Source organism: Lepidochelys kempii, chromosome 4 (genome assembly GCF_965140285.1).
Source record: "Lepidochelys kempii isolate rLepKem1 chromosome 4, rLepKem1.hap1, whole genome shotgun sequence".
In the NCBI taxonomy this organism is placed as follows: Eukaryota; Metazoa; Chordata; order Testudines; family Cheloniidae; genus Lepidochelys; species Lepidochelys kempii.
Window position 1 is genome coordinate 43,181,376 of NC_136383.1, and position 15,960 is coordinate 43,197,335.

At 41.9% G+C, this 15,960-nt stretch overlaps 1 protein-coding gene across 2 annotated transcripts in view; it reads left to right on the forward strand.

Annotated features, from left to right (window-relative positions):
* INTU (inturned planar cell polarity protein) overlaps positions 1-15,960 on the forward strand; it is a 100,137-nt gene that overhangs the window by 16,377 nt on the left and 67,800 nt on the right. For both annotated transcript variants that reach the window (XM_073341086.2, XM_073341087.2), the window contains exon 3: positions 12,459-12,544. In XM_073341086.2, the coding sequence (XP_073197187.2) occupies positions 12,459-12,544 (86 nt within the window). The remainder of the gene's footprint in view (positions 1-12,458; positions 12,545-15,960) is intronic.

Here is a 15,960-nt window from a genome sequence, read left to right on the forward strand (position 1 = left end):
AGGAGAGCTGCTTCCTGCTTAGATATAAAAGCTTCCTTTGCTTGCTTGCTTTTTCTGAATGCTGCCCCAGAGGGGCTTTTTCTTCTTTCACTCATGATTGCTGTTCTGTGCCAGCTATAGTGGCTCTCAACACTCAGTTGAAATGGACAAATAAGCAGGCTGGTAGCAGGGCCTAAGTGAGGAAGATATTGGCATCTTAAGGGCCTAACTGGCTCCTATGACTTCAGTTAGCTGCCTGTTCTCCTCAAGTGGGTTCAGGGAAGCAGCAGGAAGCTCCCTGAGAAGCTGCTGTTAATCAGTCCAGGCTCCTGGGGGTACTAGAGAGGTACATAAGAGGCTCCTCCTCCTCTCTCTCCCTGCAGCTCCGGCTGCTTTCTGTTATTCCCTCTCACCTTTTCTCCTGCCTGCCTGTTATGTCTCTTGTGCCCTCCTTCCTCAGCACAGCACTCCACCCTCTCTGTGCCTCTAGAGCAGCAAGAATACATATGCCCCAGCAGCAGACACAATTTTCTACACTCCGGGTCCTAGGGGTGCTAGAGAAGTACATACAGCCCACCTTATATTTCAGACCCTATACTAGTTAGTCAATTTCTGTTGTTTTTTGAGTGTTTCCTATGCAACTAAGGGGAGGGGATATTACCTTAAATAGGCAAATGTGGTTGTAAAACCACAAAAAAATTGGTAGGGGAGCTTTTGCAGGTCTTATATCCATCCGCTATTCTTAATTCATATTTTTTAAATGGACTAGATTTCAAAGTGACATTGTCTTTTAAGAAATGGTAATCATATTTACTAAATAAGTCCATGTTCATACCAGATTTAGTAACCTCTTCTCCCCCAATGATTATTATTTTCATTTACTGGATTAAGGTTCTCTATCCATTTGGTTGCTCTTATGCTTTCCGTATATCCATGGAGGATCACTCTGATAAATGTAGCTTTTCTCAACTATACCATGAGTGATCTATAAAGATAAGGCATTTTTGAAAAATGGGAACCACCTGTAGGACTGCTTGGAGTCTCTGAAAAGCTCACTTATTTATAGTGTATGCTTACATTTTTACAAATTGAATAGAATAAATATTTACTGCAAGAATGGAAGTTTTAAATACATGAACTGTTAGGCATCAAATGATAAAACACTTTGAGTACATGAAGCGTAAATATTGCTTTTAAAAGGCAGTTGAAAATTTTCCGCTTCAGGAAATTTAAACATCTCATGGGAAGTATGAAAGTCTTCCTTTCACTTCAAAATATTAAGGTGTTTACTTTCCCACTAAAATGTGGGCAGCTGGTTTGAACTTTCTCACTTGGCAGAGGATTAAACAATTACTGTTGTGGAGACAGTGGTCTAAAAATTTTGAATTCCCTAGTAAACAAATTTGTTTTGTTAAGCAATGCCAGTAATCTGGAACAAGTTTCTATATTTCCTCTAGTGCCTGTAATTCAGGGGTTCTCAAACTTTTGTACTGGTGACCCCTTTCACACAGCAAGCCTATGAGTGCGATCCCCCGCCCCTATAAATTAAAAACATGTATTTATATATTTAACACCATTATAAATGCTGGAGGCGAAGTGAGGTTTGGGGGGTGGAGGCTGACAGCTTGCGTCCCCCGCCCTCCATGCAATAACCTCGCAACCCCCTCAGAGGTCATAACCCCCAGTTTGAGAACCCCTGCTAAATGATAGTCTTAAACATCTAGTACTAAATTATTGCATAGCATGGCACTTCACTAATTCTATTCTGCCAACTATGTTCACACAAAAAAACATTTCTTGATAACATAACCTCTTAACATACAATGTTGGTGATGTCTGTCTGTACTATCGTAGTGTGGACACTGCATCCAGATTCAGGAACCCAAGATTTCTGTTGGCTGGTATGGATTCCCCTTGGTCGCTTTGGGCAAGCCATTTAACTCTGCCTCAATGTCCCCATCTTTAAAAGAGGGGTAATATCTACAATACCTGAGGGGCTGATGAGGACATCTTATGTAACTTTAAAACATTAAAAATGTGAAATAAAATAAATGTAATTACTTCTACCCCTAGAAACTGTTGGGTGGGTTTTAGGGAGCTGCTGAATACCCACAGGTTCCATTGACTTCAGGGGCAGCTGCAAGTGCTCAACACCTCTGGAAAATTAAGCTGTGATTGGCTAAAGTCCAATTCTGCATACCAGAGTCCAATAGTGCACAGCTGGTATAATCACTAAATCCCATAAAAGAAAAATCCATATGTGCATCGCATTAAATGGGTAGGTGAGATGAACCTTTGGAGTTAGAAGGGGACAAAACTAAGGGACCATATGTTGCAGCCTGAATGTGGGGGAGAGATTTTTTGTTCATTGGGAAGAAGTGATGCTCATGTCAAAGACTGAGCAGGCCAAAGACTTTCCTGTGGTGTAAATCAAAAGAAATACAGACTGGAGAGAGAATGGTAGAGACCATTATTTGAAAGGAAGGGTTTTCTATGGGATGTTATCCTAAGGAAACCCATGACATTTAGCTATTATAATAAAAAGGGATTTTATCAGTGCTGTTTGTAACACACTTCCTTTTTGGGGGGTATTAATTAGAGGGGATCGTGCTTCAAAATCTATCAACTGTTACTAAGAAAGTTTGAGGTCCCTGTCTTTATTCCATAGAACAATCTTTTATATAATCTTCAGTCCCTTTCTGTTTCCTTTTCAATTACTTTAAATAAACATCTAGCCAAAAATGATAAGCGTGCCACTGTCAAAGGGGAAGGGTTTCAATCAGATTCCAAGATCTTTAAACCACTGAACTGAAGGGTAGAAATATACCCCACCACTGTGGGAACATTTACAATCCTCTCCAAATTTATTCTACTTCCTACCAAAATTATTTCAGCCTTCTTTGGACTCATATGAACCCAGCATTATGGGAGAACTGCTATCTCTGTTAGCTAATGAGAGAACAAAGAGAGAGCAGAATCTAGGTTATGTGGAAATGAGAAGTAAAGTTGAATATCGTTAGTATCTTGAGGTGTTGCCTAGCTCAAAAATCTCACAATCTCCCTAGACAGTTTGCATGTGCACTTAATAGGAGGGTTGTGAAGCCTGAACCCTATTAGAATCATAGAATCTCAGGGTTGGAAGGGACCTCAGGATGTCATCTTGTCCAACCCCCTGCTCAAAGCAGGGCCAATCCCCAACTAAATCATCCCAGCCAGGGCTTTGTCAAGCCTGATCTTAAAAACCTCTAAAGAAGGAGATTCCACCACCTCCCTAAGTAACCCATTCCAGTGCTTCACCACCTTCCTAGTGAAAAAGTTTTTCCTAATATCCAACCTAAACCTCCCCCATTGCAACTTGAGACCATTACTCCTTGTTCTGTCATATGGTACCACTCAGAACAGTCTAGATCCATCCTCTTTGGAACCCCTTTTCAGGTAGTTGAAAGCAGCTATCAAATCCCTCCTCATTCTTCTCTTCTGCCGACAAAACAATCCCAGTTCCCTCAGCCTCTCCTCATAAGTTATGTGCTCCAGCCCCCTAATCATTTTTGTTGCCCTCTGCTGGACTCTTTCCAATTTTTCCACATCCTTCTGGTAGTGTAGGGCCCAAAACTGGACACAGTACTCCAGATGAGGCCACACCAATGCCGAATAGAGAGGAACAATCATGTCCCTCGATCTGCTGGCAATGCTCCTACTTATACAGCCCAAAATACTGTTAGCCTTTTTGGCAACAAGGGCACACTATTGACTCATATTCTCGTCCACTGTAACCCCTATGTCCTTTTCCACAGAAATTCTACCTAGCCACTCTGTCCCTAGTCTGTAGCTGTCAAGGTTCCTCCCCCACTCTGAACGCTAGGGTACAGATGTGGGGACCTGCATGAAAACCTCCTAAGCTTACTTTCACCAGCTTAGGTTAAAACTTCCCCAAGGTACAAAGTAATTTTATCCTTTGTCCCTGGATCTCCACTGCCACCACCAAACTCTAACTGGGTTTACTGGGAAACGTAGTTTGGACACATCTTTCCCCCCAAAATCCTCCCAACCCTTGCACCCCACTTCCTGGGGACGGTTTGGTAAAAATCCTCACCAATTTGCATAGGTGACCACAGACCCAAACCCTTGGATCTGAGAACAATGAAAAAGCATTCCGTTTTCTTACAGGAAGACTTTTAATAGAAGTAAAGAAATCACCTCTGTAAAATCAGGATGGTAGATACCTTACAGGGTAATTAGATTCAAAACATAGAGAATCCCTCTAGGCAAAACCTTAAGTTACAAAAAGGAGACACAGACAGGAATAGTCATTCTATTCAGCACAGTTCTTTTCTCAGCCATTTAAAGAAATCATAATCTAACACATACCTAGCTAGATTACTTACTAAAGTTCTAAGACTCCATTCCTGGTCTATCTCCGGCAAAAGCAGCATACCGACAGACACAGACCCTTCGTTTCTCTCCCTCCTCCCAGCTTTTGAAAGTATCTTGTCTCCTCATTGGTCATTTTGGTCAGGTGCCAGCGAGGTTACCTTTAGCTTCTTAACCCTTCACAGGTGAGAGGATTTTTCCTCTGGCCAGGAGGGGTTTTAAAGGTGTTTACCCTTCCCTTTATATTTATGACAGTAGCAGTGCATGGAATACTTCCGTCCTAAGTGCAGGACTCTGCACTTGTCCTTGTTGAACCTCATCAGATATCTTTTGGCCCAATCCTCTAATTTGTCTAGGTACCTCTGTATCTTATCTCTACCCTCCAGCGTATCTACTCCTCCCAGTTTAGTGTCATCTGCAAACTTGCTGAGGGTGCAATCCACGCCATCTTCCATATCATTAATGAAGATATTGAACAAAACCGGCCCCAGGACCGAAAACTGAGGAAGCTCCTGAGATGAAAATTTGCCCAGGTCCTCCAAGGTCCTCCCAAAAAATGAAGAATGCAGCTACTCTAGAGAATCACAGAGTTTGTTTACTGATAAAGAGCCTCAAAAGTAGAAGTTGTCACTGTTATTGACGTTGATTTACTCTATTCTTCTCAATAAATAAATAAAAGGGAAGATTAAAGACAGAACAAAAATTGAGAATGCTAATGAGAAGATTTGACCTGTTAAGCATCAGCTTATCTGCCTCAAATGTGCTCAGAAGAAAATGCTCAGTTTAAAACTGGAAGATTTGTAAACCAGTTCTTCTCTGTAAAGAAGATATAATTATCTCTTGCTAGGCAACTTAGTGTCTCAAAGACATTAACAATTCTGATCAATAATAGACATGCTCTCTCCATTGACTTTGGCTGGGCATTAGTTCATTTTGCAGGTGATAGGTGTGAACTTTTTTGAGGTAATCTTTATACATCATAGAGGTGCTATATAAGGCACAAGGAAATTTCTCTTGCTTTTCAATGTGATTATTAAGTGCAGAATTTAGGATTTTCAACTCACTCCCACAAGAAATAAGAATGGCCATGCAACTAATCACTTTGAAAATTAAATGAGAAACTAATTTTTTCATCTTAGTTTGCCTTCATTTTCTACAGACAGAAAGCATAGACAACCATGTAAATTATCAACTAATTGAGCTATTTTTCCTGTCTGTTGAAAGAAAGTGTTATCAGAACCATAGCCTGAAAAACTGAAACTGGAAATAAAGCACAAATTTTTTAAGGGAGGATAATTAGCCAGTGGAACAGCTTGTAGAGGATTCCCCATCACTTGACGGCTTTAAATAGAGAAGATAATTTTAAATCAAGCACATCTTCCCCAAAGAGATCTAGTTCAGCCACAAGTTACAGGGTTCAATGCTGGCATTACTTGATCCAGTTCAGTAGCCTCTATTATAGAAGTGGTCAGACAAGGGACTAAATCTGCAAAGAATTAGGTGTTGCAGTGCCTAACTTTTAGAGGTCATGCCACCCAGTGCAATCTACAGCCCCAAGATACATGCTTACACTCCCTATACAATGTATGTGGAGAGAAGGGCATCTAAGGATGGGATCCACAAAAGCCAGCAAGCTGAGTGGGGAGCTGCCTAAGGACTTGTATATACAAACACTTTGTTTGAGGCAAACCAGGGTGTAAATCCACTCCATGTTACCCTGTCCATACATTTATACACATTCCACAATGGAATGACTTCAACAGGAGAGTTTGAGAAAGCCCTGTGTCTGAATACCTCATAGCCCAGTGGTTAGGGCACTCTCCTGAGAGGTAGGAACTATGAGTTTAAATCCCACACCATATGAATTCTGCTGTTGTAAGCTAACAGGTCTTTAATCTAGCCCATTTTGAAATTGAGGTAGATTAAACCACACTAAGGAATTTTTAGTGTGCAGCAGCATGGTCCACACAGACACCTACAGTGCAGGGCAGTAAATTTACATTCTAGCTTGCCATGAACTAAGTGTTTGTATAAACAAGCCCTAAACTAGCCATTAGGAACTGCCCGGAAGGGAGGTGTGGCCTACAGCTTGCTCCTCAAAGGAAGTTAGGCACTTATCTCTGCTTGGTATTCTCAGTTGTGAACCCTCTTCTGGAGTTAGGTGCATAGGCAAGAAACAGAAGAGGAAGTGGGTGGCAGTACCACCCACCCATCTAATTTCTAGCCCCGAATGAGTGGTCTAATTTAATTATTTGTATACATTTATACACATTCCACAATGGAATGACTTCAACAGGAGAGCTTATGAAAGACGTGCTTCTGAATAGCCCAGTGGTTAGGGCACTCACCTGAAAGGTAGGAGACATGAGTTCAAATCCCCTCTCCATATGAGGCGGAGGGGAGAATTGAACCCAGGTATTCCACATCCTGGTGAGCGTTCTAACCAGTGCCCTAAAATGATAAGGTGTTATGGGGAATAACCACCACTTCCTCTGGCCATTTTGTGTGGGTTTGAGCATGCTCTGAGCACACATTCTGGATCACACCCCGCAGGCAAGATAGGAGAGGGAATGTCTGGATTGAGAATCCTCCTGGGGCTTATGTATGAGGCAAGCAGCCAACACTGAGATGGCAGTGTACATGGTTACTGATAGAAACTTAAGCACCCACAGACTTAGGCAGCAACTCCGTAGTGATTTTGAGGATCTCAATGGCACCTAAATATTGGACTCAGATGCCCAAGTTATTTTATAAATCTAGCTGTAGATCATTATACTTTTTTTGTCTGGTCTTAAAATATATGAATCTATTATTTTCTGTTTTTGAATACTTAGGGGGCACACTGATACCAAGGTAACATGGTGGTAACATAAATACTAAGATATAGGATCATAGAAATGTAAGGCAGAAAGGGACCTCAAGAAGCAAAAAAGTGCAGCTCCTTGTGCTGTGGCAGAACCAAGTAAACCTAGAACATCTATGATAGGTGTTTATTCAACCTGTTCTTAAAAACCTACAGTGATGGGGATTCCATGGCTTCCCTTGGAAACCTGTTCCAGAGTTTAACCACCTTTATAGTTAGATATTACGAAAAATGTTCTAACTTAAATATACCTTGCTTCAGATTGAGTCCTATTATTTCTTGTCCTACTTTCGGTGGACATAGAGAACAATTGATCACCATCCTCTTTATTACAGCCCTTAACACTCTTGAAGACTGCCATCAGGTCTTCTTTGCTCAAGACTAAACATGCCCAGTTTTTTTAATCTTTCCTCGTAGATCAGATTTTCTAAATCTTTACAATTTTCTAAAACACTCCAATTTGTCCACATATTTCCTAAACTGTGGCACCCAGAGTTGGACAAAGTACTCCCGCTGAGACCTCATCAATGGCAGGTAGAGCAAGACAATTACCTGCTGTATCTTACATACAACGCACCAGAATATTAGCCATTTTTGCAATTGCATCACACGGTTGACTCAGATTCAATTTGTGATCTACCATAACCCCCGGATCCTTTTCAGCAGTACTACCACCTAGCCAGTTATTTCCATTTTGTAGTTGTGCATTTGATTTTTCCTTCTATGTGAAATACTTTGCACTTTTCTTTATTGAGTTTCATCTTGTTGAATTCAGACCAGTTCTCCAATTCAAGGTTATTTTGAATTCTAATCATGTCCTTCAAAGTCCTTGCAACCCCTCCAAGATTGGTGTCATCTGCAAATTTTAATAAGCATAATCTTTATTCCAATATCCAAGTAATTCATAAAAATATGGAATAGTACCAGACCCATGACTGGCCATTCTGGGACCCCACTAGTGGATACACCCTCCCAGTTTGACAGTGAACTATTGATAACTACTCTTTCAGTATGGTCTTTCAGCCAGTTGTGCACCCACTTATAGTAACTTCATTTAGACTGCATTTCTCTAGTTTGCTTATGAGAATGTCGTGTGTCAAAAGTCTTAGTAAAATCAAGCTATATCATGTCTACTTCTTCCCCGCATCCACTAAGCCAGTGATCCTGTCAAAGAAGGAAATTTAATTTGATTTGCCATGATTTAGTCTTGACATATCCATGCCAGCTATTCCTTATAACCCTATTATCCTCTAGGTTAGCAGTTCCCAAACATTTCCCATACATGACCCCAGTTTTAGATATATTGCTTCCTGTGACCCCAGACAACCTTTGAAAAATGGATCCTCTATGCAGCATGACCTCACATGCACCATATGTGCAAGGTCATGCTGCATGGAGGATGCTATTTTGCTTTACAAAATGGCATCCTCCACACAGCATAACCTTGCACACATGCAGTGAATGTGAAGTCATGCTGTCTGGAGGATGTCATTTTGTAAAATAACATCCTTCGCACACATGGGATTTCTGCAACCCCATCTGCTAATGGAGAGACTGCCCTTGGGGTTGTGACCTACAGTTTGGGAACCACTGCTCTAGGTGCTTAAAAATTAATTGGTTGTTAATTTGTTCCAGTATCTTTCCAAGTATCAAAGTTAGGCTGACTGGTCTATAATTCCCTTGGTCCTCTTTGTTCCCCTTTTTAAAGATAGGCCCTTCTCCAGTCCTCTGGGATGTAACCCATCCTCCATGAGTTCTTGATGATAATTGTTAATAGTTCTGAGATTGCTTCAACTAGTTCCCTAAGTATTCTAGGATGAATTTCATCAGACCCTGCTGATTTGAATACATTTAACTTGTGTAAATATCCTTTAACTTGTTCTCCTCCATTTCAGCTTGAATTCCTTGCCGCTTGTTGTTAATAATAACTGTGTTGAGTATCTGGTCACCATTAACCTTTTTAGAGAAGTTCGAAGCAAAATAAGTATTAAACGTCTCAGCCTTTGTGATGTCATCAGTTATTAGCTCTCCTTCCATGCTTAGTAAAGGACCTATGCTTTCCTTCATCTTTTTCTTGCTCCTAATTTATTTGAAGAACCTCTTCTCATTGCATTTTATGTCCCATTCTAAGTTTAACTCATTTTGTTAGACTTTCTGATTTTTTTCTACATGCTTATGCTATTTTTTGGTGCTCCTTCATAACAAATAGTTCATGTTTCCACTTTTTTTAGAATTCCTTTTTGATTTTCAGGTAATTAAAAGCACTCCTGATGGAGCCATATGGGCCTCTTACTAGTCTTCCAATCTTTCCTTCACTTCAGGATAGTTTACAGTTTTGCCTTTAATATTGTCTCTTTGGAAACTGCCAGCTCTCCTGAAATTTTTTCCCTTAGATTTTCTTCCCATGGGACCTTACCTACCAGTTCTCTGGGTCTGTTAAAGTCTGCTTTTTTGAAGTCCATTATCCTTATTTTGCTGCTCTCTCTCTCCTTTCCTTTGAATGACAAAGTCTATCATTTCATGATCACTTTCACCCAACTTGCCTTCCACCTGCATATTTGCCACCAGTTTCTCCCTATTAGACACAATCAAGTCTAAAATAGCTGTCCCCCTTGATACTTCCTCCTCTTTCTGAAACCAAAAAATTGTACCCAATACATTCCAAGAACTTTCTCGAAATTTTGTTGTTTGCTGTATTGCTTTTCTAATATGTATCTGGGTAGTTAAAGTCCCCCATTACTACCAAGTCTTGTGTTTTGGATATTTCTGTTATTTGTTTTAGAAATGCCTCGTCCACCTCTTCTTCCTGATTTAGTGGTCTATAGTAGATACCTACCATGACATTAACCCTATTTTTACCCCTTTTATCTTTATCCAGGGACTCACATCTTCTTCTGGACCTCAGAACAAGTGTATATATTCTTGATGTATAATGCAACACCTCCTCCCTATTTACCCTGCCTGTCCCTCCTGAACAAGCTATATCCTCTGTACCAATATTCCGGTCATGCAACTTATCTCATGAATTCATAATTTAGCTTATGTACTAATACTTCCATTTCTTCCTGTTTATTCCCCATATTCCTTGCAGTTGCATATAGACATTGAGCAGATTCTTCCACTGATTTTCTTGCTGTTGCTTCTATGTCCCTATTGTAAATTTCCATGTCTTCCCCTCACCCCACCTAGCCCTCTGTTATTTGATGCTTACCTGTAGTCTTTTGTCACCTGTCCCCCTTTGAACCTAGTTTAAAGCCTTCCTCACTAGGTTGGCAAGTCAGTACCCAAAGATGCTCTTCCCCTTCTTAGTCAGGCAGGCCTTATCTCTTCCCAACAGTTCTTCTTCCTGGAACAGGATCTCATGGTTGAGGAAGCCAAAGCCCTCCTCTTGACACTATCAGCACAGCCATGCATTCATCTCCAGGAGTTGGATGTCCCTGCCTGGGCCCTTATCCTCAATGGGAGAATAGATGAGAGGAAAATTTACATAAGAATGGCCATACTGGGTCAGACCAAAGGTCCATCAAGCCCAGTGTCCTGTCCTCTGACAGGACACTGGCAGGTGCTCCAAAGGGAATGAACAGACAAGTTATCATCAAGTGATCCATGCCCTGTCACTCAATCCCAGCTTCTGGAAAACAGAGGCTAGGGACATCATTCCTGTGCATCCTGGCTAATAGCCATTGATGGAGCTATCTTCCAAGAATCTATCTAGCTCCCTTTTGAACCCTGTTGTAGTATTGGCCTTCACAACACCCTCTGGCAAAGAGTTCCAGAGGTTGACAGTGCACTGCGTGAAAAAATACTTTCTTATATTTGTTTTAAACCTGCTACCTTTTAATTTCATTTGGGGGCCCCTTGTTCTTGTATTATGAGAAGGAGTAAATAACACTTCCTTATTTACTTTCTCTATTCCACTCATAATTTGTGCCCTTGACGCTTGCTCCCAAACCTTTGTAGTCACTGCTGATTTGCTCAGGGCCATACCTGGCGATATCATTAGTGCCCATGTGGATGAGCAGCATGGAATAGTGGTCAGTAGGGACAAATGAGCCTCTGCAGACTATCTATAATGTCTTGGCTCCAGGCAGACAGCACACACTGGTCCAACTAATTTGGAAAAGTTGTCTAGTGTGAGGGTTTTTGTTATTTCCAGCTTCTTCCTTTTTAAAAAACAAAAACCTTTTTAGGAGCTGAACTTGTAATTCTAATTTATTTTCCATTTACAGAAAGAATCTTCTGAAAGGAGGATGTGGGGAGAGAGTGAAAAGATGTTGTAGCATATATACTAAAGGATAAAAAAAAGAGTCTTTACTAGGAACTTGAGGGTATATTTGGCTGTTCCAGGAGTGGGAATAGGCAAGTCACAAGTGGGAAGAAATAAAGCATGTGGTTAGGTAGGAGGAGTTAGTAGATTAGCGCATGATGGGGAGTGTAGTAAGAAATAAGTGAGGTAGGCAAGACAGCATTATGCAGGGCCTTGAAAAAAGAATGATGAGTTAAACCTTGAGGTGGAATGAGACTAAAAGCAAATGTGGGGACTGAAATGAGGTGGGCATAATATGACTGAAGCAGCAGCAAGAAACATACCTTTAGTTGCAGCATATTGAATAGATTGGAGAGTGGAGAGGCAGCAAACTGGACAGGAGGAGATTGCAGATAATGAGTGATTGGCTTCAGTTTTGGCAGTAGGTATACAGAAGTGAATTTTGAAGACCTTGTCAAAGCAGCCTCACAATTTGGCAAGAGTCTGGTCTAAGAAGAGGAAGGAGTCCAAGAGTCTGAGGTTGCAGGGTTGCATGACTAAGAGGATAGCAGAGAGGAGTAGTGTGCATTTGTTAGTGGAGAGGGAGCTGAAGATGAGCAGAGATGGTTCAGGAAAAAGTTCAGTTTTGGACATGTTTGATTTGAAGAAATTATGGGACATTCATGATGAGACATCAAAAGACATGCAATGATATAAGCCTGGATAAAGAGAAAGAGCTTTGAGTGTTGTCTATAAAAAGTGACATCAATATGCAGTAGTAAACCCTAGCTTAGTAGTAAAGGCTTAGAGGATCAGGCTATTAATCTTTGGCTTTTCTTAGGCTTGTGTAAATGATGTATTTAAGAGGAGCCTACTTATATTTAAGGAAAATCATCTGAGAGTACTGAATGATATTTTAAATTTGAAGAGAACATACTGTTGAATTTTGTATGGTGTTTGCATACACCCTGTATTTATTTGTTTTGTTTTTGTTTCCAGGAGATGCCCTTGTTGCTGTAAATGATGTTGATGTGAACACTGAGAATATAGAAAGGGTTTTGTCTTGCATTCCAGGCCCTATGCAGGTATAGTACTTTTGCAAGAAATGTATACTGTGTTTTTGATATATTTACCACTATCCATCAATATTAATTTTATTCTCCCTGATGATGACAGGGTCTTAACTCATCATTGGAACACATTAACTTTTAACCATTAATATCACAGAAATAAATATTACCTGTATGCAAAGAAGCAAGTTATAGTTGCTGTGAAAACTGCAACTCTGAACTCTATGATCTGTGTAAATAGAGGATAATATATGAAATGTGGTGGTGTCTTGATCATACTGGTTAGTTGAGATGGGGAAGATTGGGTGTCTGGTCTGTAGATGTTAGGTATGAGGCAAAATATCACTGTCTTGCTAACGATAATGGACAAGTAAACTATTGATCAGAAGTGGTGGGTGAATAATGGGGAGTTTGTTTGTTTGTAATCCACATTGGGCATATATATGATGAAGAGTGATGAAGAGGATTTTTTAATTATAGGCTGTTTTGGCAAGATGCTCTTTATTGTGGTAATGGGAATCATGTAACTATCTAGATAGATGACTTAAAATAATTTTTGTCAATCTAAATGATGGCCACAAAGTCACATCTGGGGAAAAACAACTTGCCTGTTAACCATAAGAGCATTTAGATGGAATGCTGTTGAGATCTCTGTGAAATCAAATTGAGATCTTGGACTCCCAGAAGGCACAAATGACAAATCCAACAACTTTTTGTTTAAAATATATATTAAAGTTATTGCCCCTGATTAAGATGTAGGATGTCATCCTTTCCCCCCCATACTTGCTCTTCTAGCTGAACAAGGATCCTGGAGTCAAGATAACAAGTTTATAGATTCTGGTACTGGGAAAACAGCAAGTAGACTTTTCGACCTCTGACCTCTGTGGGGTTTTTGTTTGTTTGTAGGCAGCCTCTATGCTGCCTACAACAGAGATCTATAGACATAACAGTTCAATTATATCTATCCCAATCTGGGTCTGTTTTCCTCTGGTAAGCAGAAAAAAGAGTTCATAACTAACAATCTGAAAGCATCTTCCTTTACTCAGTGAAGTTAAGGTTTGAGGAAAATAAAAATTACTATATCTGTAAATAGTTAGACAAGATTGAGGCAGTGAGAGCTCTGGAAAACCTCTCAGACTTTGCTGATATTCCTTTCCTGTACCAATGTTATTTATTATGTATATATCTGTTAAATTTCTGTAGTTTGCTTACATACTGTAATGTTACATATGTGGTCTATTATGGTTTATTTCTATTCCCTTATGGCACTCGGTTTTGCTGCTGGAAAATCTCTATACAAACATTTGATTCCATGTGCTCTGTATCTCTATTTTTAAATCAGTGGTTAAGTGAGTGGCTTCATATGGACTTGGGGCCAGTTTCTGGAGTGTGACAGACCAGCACAATCAGGAATGGTAAAAAGGTGGCTTAAAGTTCACATATGCATTTCCATGATCCCAATGCCATCCCCTTTGAATTGAATTAGAGTTTTCCGAGGATTACTTTAATTTATGTTTTCTGCAGATTCCCCCGAAGGGAATGAAATTACAACTAAGGATCAGAATGATTTAGGGGCACCCCAGCCATGCCCCCTTTCCCCTACTATACCAGCAACAGGGAGAGAAGGTGGCATAAGAGCCCTTACATCAGCTCTATGTCAGCAGGGATTACCTTTTGTACTGGGTAATCTTCCTTGGGCTTCTTATGCCAGTTTTAGGCCTGACTGTGTAGGTGGTGTGGTACAAAGCACAGAGAATCTGGCCTTATGTTTGAGGCTAAGGATATGTCTACACTGCAAAACAGACAAACAAAAAAACATGGCAGTGAGTCTCAGAGCCTAGTGCTACAGACTTGGGCTTGTGGGGCTCACACTGCAACATTAAAAATAGCCGTGTAGACTTCTGGCTCAGGCTGGAGCTCAGGCTCTGAAGCCCACTAGGGTTGCCAGGCATCCGTTTTTTGACTGGAGCGCCTGGTCGAAATGGGACCCTGGTGACTTCGCTCAGCGCTGCTGACTGAGGTGCTAAAAGTCTGGTTGGTGGCACTGCAGGGCTAAGGCAGACTCCTTACTTGCCCTGGCTCCACGCAGCTCCCAGAAGCAGCTGGCATATCTGGCTCCTAGACACAGGGGCGGCCACAGGGGCTCTGCACGCCCCTGGCCCGAGCACCAGCTCCGCAGCTCCCATTATTTGGGAACCGCAGCCAATGGGAGCTGTGAGGGTGGCACCTATGGGCGTGGGCAGCATGCAGATCCCCCTGGCCGCCCTTCCACCTGGGAGCCGGACATGGCGGCCGCTTCTGGGAGCCGCCTGAGGTATAAGTGTCCCCCAAAGCCCACATCCCTCACCCCATCCTACACCCCAACACCCTGCCCCATGTCGGAGCCCTCTCCCGCAAACTAACTCCCTCCCGGAGCCTGCACCCTGCACCTCTTCCACACCCCAAACCCCTCATCCGGCCCCACCTCAGAGCCCACACCCCCAGCCGGAGCCCGCACCCCGTCCCACACCCTGCCCCCTCCTGCACCTCAACCCCCTCATCCCCAGCCTCACCCCACAGCCCGCTCCCACAGCCGGAGCCGTGACCCACTCCCGCACCCCAACCCCCTGCCCCAGCTCAGAGCACCCTTCCGTACCCTGAACCCCTCATTTCTGGCCCACCCAGAGCCTGCACTCCCAGCCAAAGCTATCACCTCCTCCTGCACCCCAACCCCCTGCCCCATCCTGGCGAAAGTGAGTGAGGGTGGGGGAGAGCGAGTGACAGAGGGAGGGGGGAAGGAGTGCGAGGGAGGTGGGGCCTTGGAGAAGGGGCGGAGTAAGGTGGGGCCTCAGGGATGGGGAAGGGGATGGGGCAAGGGGATGGTGTTCAGTTTTGTGCGATTAGAAAGTTGGCCTACCCGCCTCCTTAGGCTTCAGAGCCCGAGCACCAGCCTGAGCTGGAACATCTACATGGCTGTTTTTAACACTGTAGCACAAGCCCAAGTCTGTAGACCCAGTCTCTGACACTCACTGCTGTGGGGTTTTTGTTTGTTTTTCGCAAGGTAGATACCTTCAGAGGCTTTTATCCACAGCTAACAAAATTTTGCTGTGGTCTCGCAGTGGTGAAGTGCTATTGTCACAGTACAGTTTGCATTTCCCTTTTAATGTTGTGCACAGGATGCATTGATCTGTATTTATTTGTTTTTGTAAATCTTTCTAACAACAATATTGCAAGCCTTATTTTTTTCATTTTAAGGTTAATTTTTTAACATTAACATTAGTGTTTATATTCAAATTGTAAACTATAACTCTTGTCTGACACACTATAGCTAGTTAGGGTTTACAGCAGTGAATAGCACCCCAGTTACATGTGCACACCGTAATTCTCTAATGTGTGATGAACCCATGCATGCTGTTTTGACAAAGATAGCTTTCCCCAAAACAACAAGCAGT